Raw genomic sequence first — 8,169 nt, forward strand, 5'->3', positions numbered from 1 at the left:
TTTGGGTTGGAAAGGACCTTAATATCATCCAGTTCCAAACCCTTTCCATGGGCAGGGACACCTCACAGTAGACCACGTCACCCAAGGCTCTGTCCAACCTGGCTTTCAACACTGAACACTTCTGCCTCTGTGCCTGCTTTTGCCCTTGATCTCTCACTCACTCCTGCACTGACAGCCCTGAAGCAGCCCTGAGCACCGAGTTCAGACAACACAACCCATGTCTGCACCCTTCACATCACCCAGAAACATCCTCAAGCACTGCAGGAGCTCAGGAAACCTCCCTACAAACCCACTCAAAGCACCTCCACTCCTCCCTGACAACACTGACAGCAGAGTGAAAAGCAGGAGGAAATAACCAGCCCAGAATGCCAACTAACACAGGAGACCCTGCCCAGGCTCAGAGGCTCACATCCAGATGGATTTCTGTCCAAACCAGGTGTTCTTGTTTATTCCAGAGCCACCTCAGAAGCTGGAGGCTGCCACCTTCCAGTGCTACGGAACACAGCCACCGGTCGCCTCACAGCACCCGCACACCAATGGAAGCTGAGGCAGAAGGCAGAGAAAGCACAGTGATAATAAACCCAGTTATCAGCAGTGATTGTCAAGTGTCTCCATCACCGGCGCCGAGCCCAAAGCCGGAGGGGATTTGCTGCACTGAGCCTTCAGCACCTTGTCTGAGCCTCCCTGGAGAGGAATGGATCCATGGAAGAGCAACCACCTCCTGCTCACACCCAGGAACCTTGGTTTGAGCAGCAACCTCTTGGCACAGGCAACCGGAGTCGAGGCAATGGAGCCCAGTGCTTGTCAGGGAAGAGCGAAGTAGCTGAGAACAACACATGGTTATGAACAGAACAGCAAAAGGTCCATGGGGAGGCCCAGGCTGCACAAAGAGGTGGGGAATGAACCCCCTGCCCCGGGCAGGGACCCCTTCCACTGGAGCAGCTTGCTCCAAGCCCCTGTGTCCAACCTGGCCTTGAGCACTGCCAGGGATGGGGCAGCCACAGCTTCTCTGGGCACCCTGTGCCAGCGCCTCAGCACCCTCACAGGGAAGAGCTTCTGCCTAAGAGCTCAGCTCAGTCTCCCCTTGGGCAGGTTCAAGCCATTCCCCTTGGCCTGGCCCTGCAGGCCCTTGTCCCAAGCCCCTCTCCAGGTTCCCTGCAGCCCCTTTAGGCACTGGAGCTGCTCTGAGGCCTCCCTTCAGGAGCCTCCTCTTCTCCAGGCTGCCCCAGGAGCGGCCCAGACCCACACCGCGTCATTCCTTCCGTTGCCCTCACAGCCCCACGCCTGTGCCTGCGCCACCCACATCTGATCACTCCTTTTATTAAAAGAACGCTTCATTTCGGACACCGCCACGAGACCTGAATGTGCCCCCCAGCACCGCGACACGCTGCCCACGGTGGGCCCCCTCCAGGGACTCTCCCCCTTGGCAGCAGATCCTCACCACAGCAGATCCCCTCCGCAGCAGATCCCTACCACAGCAGATCCCTTCCACAGCAGATCCCTTCCACAGCAGATCCCTACCACAGCAGATCCCTTCCACAGCGGATCCCTACCACAGTGGATCCTCACCACAGCGGATCCCTACACAGCGGATCCCTTCCACAGCAGATCCCCTCCGCAGCGGATCCCTTCCACAGCAGATCCCTTCCACAGCAGATCCCTATCACAGTGGATCCTCACCACAGCAGATCCCCTCCGCAGCGGATCCCCTCCACAGCGGATCCCTACCACAGCGGATCCCTACCACAGCGGATCCCCTGCACAGCAGATCCCCACCACAGCGGATCCCCTCCGCTCCCTCCCGGCCGCACACCGCAGCCCCCCCGCCTGTCCCCCTCATGGCGGCGGTCGCCCCCCACGTTCTCCTCAGCGCTGCCGGCTCTAACCGGCTCCAACCGGTGCGGAGCCGCCCTTGCGCGGGTGGGGAGCGTCACTGCGGCGCGCCGCCGAGTGACGTCAGCGCCGCGCCTTGCCATGGAGAGGGAGGACGAGTGGCTGGTGCAGTCCCTGAGCCAGTGAGGGAGGCCCCTTCCCCTTCCCCTTCCCCTTCCCCTTCCCCTTCCCCTTCCCCTTCCCCTTCCCCTTCCCCTTCCCCTTCCCCTTCCCCTTCCCCTTCCCCTTCCCCTTCCCCTTCCCCTTCCCCTTCCCCTTCCCCTTCCCCTTCCCCTTCCCCTTCCCCTTCCCCTTCCCCTTCCCCTTCCCCTTCCCCTTCCGCCGCTGCTCCCTCCTCCTCCTCGTCCCCGCAGGTACGAGGACCTGCACGTCTTTGAGCTCCAGGAGCCCACCCGCCTTCTCGAATGGGCCCCGGGGAACCGTGAGTGCGCGCTGGGCCTGAGGGGAGCCGTGGGGAAGGGGAGGCCATGGGGTCGGACAGGGCCGCAGGAGCGGGGCTGTGCAGGGCTGGATGGCACCACAGGCCCGTCACCGTGTGCCTCTGCTTCACCCCCCCCCCCCCTCAAGGTGTCTTCGTGGCCGGGTACGGACAGGCCGGTGGTAACGAGATCCTGCAGCTGCTGCCGCCGGTGCGGGACGTGGTGAGCAAGGTGAGTGCTGCGGGGCGCAGGGCACCGCATCCCGCCCTGCCCCTCGGCTTGGGGTCCTCGGAGACCGCGCCAAGGCTGGGGGTCACAGGCTGTTCCCTGGGGCCTGTTGCTCTGCTAAGGGCTTGGCCAGGTTGTGAGTAGAAAGGGGAAAGGCTTTAAGTTGTTGGAGGGGAGATGGAGATGAAGGGGGGTGCTCTGGAGAGGGACTCTGCATCAGCGACTGGAGTGGTGGGACAAGGGGTGACGGATTCAAACTGAAGCGGGGCACATTTAGGTTAGATACAAGGCAGAAGCTCTTCCCTGTGAGGGTGCTGGGAGACTGGGATGGGATGAATGGAGAAGGTTTGGATGTCCCATCCCTGGCAGTGCTCAAGGCCAGGCTGTGACAGAGCACTGGAACAGGTTGCCCAGGGGGGTTGTGGAGTCTCCTACACTGGAGGTATTCAAGGCCCGCCTGGACAAGTTCCTGTGTGATGTACTGTAGGTTACCCTGCTCTTGCAGGGGGGTTGGACTAGATGATCTTTTGAGGTCCCTTCCAACCCTTGGGATTCTGTGATTCTGTGACACAGGGGCTGCTCCAGTGGAAGGGGTCCCTGCCCGTGGCAGGGGTTGGGGCTGGAGGAGCTTTAAGGTCCCTTCCAACCCAAACCAGACTGGGATTCTATGATATGATTCTTGACAGAGCTTTCTCCAGATTCTCTTTAACTCTTCCTTGATCCCTCAATCCTACAGCTCCTGTTGAAACGGGCATTGCTGGGCAGGCAGAAGAGGGTGGCTTGTGTCTCTGTCTCTTTTCAGGGTAACCAACCTCACCAAGCTCTGCATTGTTAAGTGATAAGAAATCACTTTGCTTCTGATTTCTAGAGCCTGTTTCCAGAGAGAGAATTCAAGGTGGAATGTGGTGGATTTTCCGACCGCCCCATATACAGCCTGAAGTGTGTGCCTGGCACCAGGTAAGGCATTGAGGTCCTTTCAGGGCATATTGGAGATGCAGAAGGAGCTCATCCACTGGGAGAAAGCTCCTTTTCCTTCCTTGCTTCCTGACCTAGCTGTGAGAGTACGGAGGGGAGCTGCAGGCCAGTGACATGTAGTGTTCCTCCCAGCACCTTGTCTTGGTGTTTGGAGAGGAGCAGTGATTGGGGTGCTCATCAGAATGGATTGCACCCTGCTGCTGCAGCCCTGCCAGCCCCAGGGGCTCTGTGTGTGCCTTCACAAAGGTTTCTTTTCCTGCTGTTAGGCCAAGCAAACACACTTCCCTCTGACTGATTCATTTCACCCCTTCAGCTCTCTCCTCCCACATGAGCCCCTGATGCTACTTTGGAGCTCTTTGCACCATCCTTAGTCTAGCACTTATGGAATGTGTGTGAATTCAATGCCATGCCCTGGGACTGTGTCTACCCTGGTGTGAGGAGTTCTGGGATCCTTGTCCTTCCAACCCTTTCTCAGCTCCAAGCACAGGGAAAAGCCCCTGAGCACAGGAGGAGCAGCAGAGCACCTTGTCCCAGGCTCTTTACTCCTGAAGAGATTTATGGGGTTCTTTTTGTTCTTTCAGCTTGCTGGTGACCAGTGGCCCACCAGACAGCTCCCTCCAGCTCTGGAAGGTGTCAGCAGAGGACTCTAGTAAGAAACAGACACGTTTCTCAGTTGGAGTAGTTTCGCAATGCAGTCTTTGCATCGAGCATCTTTAGCTTCCCCTTTTGCCTGGGTATAAAATGAGGAGAGGAGCACCAGTCCCATTAGGTAACATCCTGAGTGACTGCCCTTGCATGGCAGGGGCTGGAGAAGGGCACCAGAGAAGTGTCTGTGCCAACTCTGGTGGCTTGGAAAGATGGACTTGCCAGCATAAACCTCCTAAGTAAATTAGGAGATTTAGGCCTCTCACAGTGGCTTTCCACTTAGTTGTAAGCTCTTAATCATACAAACAAACTCCTTCCGTATCCAGTTGGCACAGTGTTACCTTTGCAACTCCAGAGGCTGGAAATAAAAGAGCTCCTTGCACCACTTTTCAGGTTAGTCCATGAAACACCTCAGTTCTCCAAGCCTCTATCTGCCTTAGAAAAAGGGTTGCTGTTGCCTTGCTACAGCAAAATTGGGAAACACTTTGAAACCACCAGAAAGGAAGTGCAAAACATCGTTAAAAGCTTTCTTACTCTTCCTCCTTGAAAATCAACGTCTTGCTTCACAACTTCCCATGTGTTTGGCTGGATTTGCCATGGTAATCCTGGCTGGATGTATTGGCACAGTGGGTTTATTCTGGTGAGGGCTTTAGTCGTAATTGGCTTCCTTATTGCTTTAGTAGGTCACTTTTAGCTTTGTGAAACAGCTTAATCCCAGGGCTTACTTGACTCCTGATGTGCTTTACAGCTGCTCTTATCTCCCAAACAGATGTTATTAAACCTGTAAGTGCCATACCTACAGAAAATGGGCATCCTTGGGCTAGAATTGCAACCACAGCAGCCAGAGCCCAGTGGGTCCTGCATGGATCAACCCTTGACAGTGTCCACATTACAGAGGTGGAATCAAGGAAAAATATCTACATGGCAGGTATTCCAGTCAAATGTCTGCTGGTGCAAAGCTTTGGGTAAAGCAAGAGGAACTGCTCAAGCAGCAAACACTTCACTTGCGTGGGTGCTTCCAGACGCATGCCCAAGGCTATAAAGATGTATTTTGAAAGCAGTTACAATGCTCTGGGCTCTCTCCAGCTTCTCACTACTCCCATGACAGTGATTCCTCAGGCTTCTGCCCCAGATCTGAGTCCTGAGAGAGCACCACAGATGGTTTCAGTGCACAGAATTGGGTTAGCAGAGGGATGCTGCTGAGTGTGTTGGCCCAGACAAGGGAGGTGCTGCCCTCAGGGTCATATCACTCACTAGTATCAGTTTGCTCCTGAGTGAGCTGTCTGTGGCTGTTACCCTCTGGCAGGTTAAAGCCATTCCCCCTGTCCTGTCCCTACAGGCCCTTGTCCCAAGCCCCTCTCCAGGTTCCCTGCAGCCCCTTTAGGCACTGGAGCTGCTCTCAGGTCTCCCCTTCAGGAGCCTTCTCTTGTCCAGGCTGCCCCAGCCCAGCTCTCTCAGCCTGGCTCCAGAGCAGAGCTGCTCCAGCCTTCGCAGCAGCTCCATGGCCTCTGGACTTGTTCCAACAGCTCCACGTCCTTCTTATGTTGGGGACCCCAGAACTGCACACAGTGCTGCAAGTGGGGTCTCACAAGAGCAGAGCAGAGGGGCAGAATCCCCTCCCTCAACCTGCTGCTCACGCTCTGGGGGTGCAGCCCAAGGACACAATGCTTTGAAAGCCACCCCCAGGGACAAGGCTCAGACAAATCCTCCTCACACCACCTGAGATCCTCCTCTCTCTTGCAGCCCCCAGGAGCAGCGAGGAGCTCAGTGGCCTGGCATTCCTGGACTGCAACACCTTGCTCCTGTGCTGTGCCAAGGGGCAGCTGTACCTGGGGGACGTTCGGCAGCCGCAGGATCCCTTGGAGGCTGTGTCTGTCCCCTGGGTGCTGGGTGACGAGCGGTGGTGCATGGGAGTGAGGCAGACAGCTCCAGGCTCTGCCTCAAGCTCCCAGCCCATAGCTTGCCTCTCGAACAGAGGCCACCTCACCCTCACAGATGTAAGGAAACCCTCGGAGCCTTTGGCCTCAGCAAAGTGCAGCATTCCCTCGCCCAGCTCTAATGCAGAATTCCTGTGTGTGTCCTGGGCTCCTGCTCTGGAAGGCTGCCTTGCCATTTCGGGTATGTGCTCTGGGGCACAGGGCTCCTTTTCTGGAGGCTTTTTTTGAATCATAGAATGGTTTGGGTTGAAGGGGGCTTAAAGCTCCTCCAGCTCCAACCCCTGCCACGGGCAGGGACACTTTCCACTGGAGCAGCTTGCTCAGAGCCCTGTCCAACCTGGCCTTGAACACTGCATCTACCTCTTCCTTGCACTGAAGTTCCAGTTCCAGTGTTTCACCACCCTCACAGGAAGAACTTCTTCCTTCTATCTAACCTGAACTTCCCCTGTTTCAGTCTGAACCCATCACCCCTTGTCCTGTCACTGCAGTCCCTGATGAAGAGTCCCTCTCCAGCATCCTTGTAGCCCCCTTCAGACACTGGAAGCTGCTCTGAGGTCTCCACGCAGCTTCTCTTCTCCAGGCTCAACAGCCCCAATGTTCTCAGCCTGGCTCCCTGCGGGAGGGGCTCCAGCCCTCTTATGAGGACAGGGGACAGTTTGAGCTGTGTCTTTAGCAATTCCACCCCACCTCAAACACCCCAGGCAGGGGGTGGCTGTTCAGAGCTGCCCCTGGAGCCAGCAGACCTGAGAGCTCAATGTCCTCTACTGCTTCTTCTCCCCAACAACCACAGATGGAGCCTGGGTGGGTTTGGGGGGGCTCCAGCTTCCCTCCTAGAACACACCCCAAGCTCTCTGCACACACTGCCCTGACGGTGCCAGTGACCTCCTGGCTGCAGGGACACTGCTGATAACAGCAGCTGGGCAGCAAAAGCTGCCTCATGGCCAGAGCATTGCAAAATCCAACCAGTGAATGTGGAAGCTGGGGGGATTTGGCCTGCGTTCACCTCAGCAGCTGGGAGCTCAAGGCAAGCTCCTCAGAGGCTTTGGCTGCTTTGCTCTCACAGGTTTTCAGGCTGTGCCTTTGGCCTGGTTTCTCTCCCAGCAGCACTGGTACAACGTGATTGACTTGTGGTGTCTCTTGTTCCTTTAACTCAGGCTTCGATGGGACTGTGCACGTGTATGACACTGGGAGCTGGGACAGCTCCGCCAGGCCAGCAGAACCAACCTTTGTCCACAAAGGCCACACGTTTGGTGAAGAGGCCAGCACTGGAGACCCTCTCCTGGTCACAGCTCACACGTGGCACCCACAGAAACCAAGAACTTTACTGTCAGCAGCCAGCGATGGTTCCCTGAGCATCTGGGACTGGGTTCAGCCCGGAGGGACGTGTGGGTAGCTTGTACTTGCGGTGAGCTGCGAGGTGTTTCCTGTCTCTGTTCTCCTGCGTGTAGGCTGGGAGGTGGCCATTTGCATGCACAGACTGTGGCGAGCCGCTTTGTAGTGAACAGAACCAACTGCAGAGAGCTCTTTCGAAACAGAATCCGAACTCTTGATGGGGTGAGTTGTTCTCCTGTCTCCAAGTGGCAGTGTAGTAGCCTGCTTGTATCTACCGACAGCGAGCATCCTGCCGCCGTTTTATCATAGCCCCGCGTCCTGCCTTGTCACACACGTGCTTTTCAGAAGCAAAGAGCCACCACAAAAGGAGCAGTTGGAAGAAACAGCCTGCTCTGTGGTATATTTAACCCATTGTCTCCCCGCCTGCAGCACCCGGGGGAGGGCTGTGCACCCCATTGGGGTGCTGGTAGATCATCACGTGCGTGTGTCACGAGTAGGGTGGCCTCTGCTCAGGAAGCCGCAGCCTGCAAAAGGAACAGGAACAACCGTTGCAGCCCCAGCCTGCTGCAAGCTTTGTCCTTCCCCTTGCTGAGCAAAGGCACTGGGATGTTCTGGTGCTTTTCCCCCCAGTGGAAGTTGAAATGCGATGGAGCTAATGGAATTCCTGGGCTTCAGGAAGCCAGGCACTGGTTTTACTCTGTTACCAAGGTGCTATTTAGTGAGGGGGGGGGGACTCTGCT

General features: G+C 56.7%; 1 protein-coding gene across 1 annotated transcript; it reads left to right on the forward strand.

Moving 5' to 3' along the window:
* Positions 1-1,930: 1,930 nt before the first annotated feature.
* Positions 1,931-7,812, forward strand: WDR73 (WD repeat domain 73). The gene is made up of 8 exons (XM_065678968.1): positions 1,931-2,015; positions 2,247-2,314; positions 2,461-2,543; positions 3,409-3,497; positions 4,097-4,164; positions 4,930-5,088; positions 5,904-6,278; positions 7,252-7,812. Exons 1-8 carry the CDS (start codon positions 1,975-1,977, stop codon positions 7,488-7,490), a joined length of 1,122 nt encoding a protein of 373 aa, XP_065535040.1. The 5' UTR covers positions 1,931-1,974; the 3' UTR covers positions 7,491-7,812.
* Positions 7,813-8,169: the final 357 nt, after the last annotated feature.

The sequence above is a fragment of the Lathamus discolor genome, chromosome 4, assembly GCF_037157495.1.
Source record: "Lathamus discolor isolate bLatDis1 chromosome 4, bLatDis1.hap1, whole genome shotgun sequence".
Lineage (NCBI taxonomy): Eukaryota > Metazoa > Chordata > Aves > Psittaciformes > Psittacidae > Lathamus > Lathamus discolor.

Excerpts from the sequence above, each read along its gene's own strand:
- WDR73 (XM_065678968.1), top strand. The coding sequence starts at position 1,975 with ATGGAGAGGGAGGACGAGTGGCTGGTGCAGTCCCTGAGCCA. Across the intron at positions 2,315-2,460 it reads CGAATGGGCCCCGGGGAACC|GTGTCTTCGTGGCCGGGTAC; the intron begins GTGAGTGCGCGC and ends CCCCCCCTCAAG. Across the intron at positions 3,498-4,096 it reads AAGTGTGTGCCTGGCACCAG|CTTGCTGGTGACCAGTGGCC; the intron begins GTAAGGCATTGA and ends TTGTTCTTTCAG.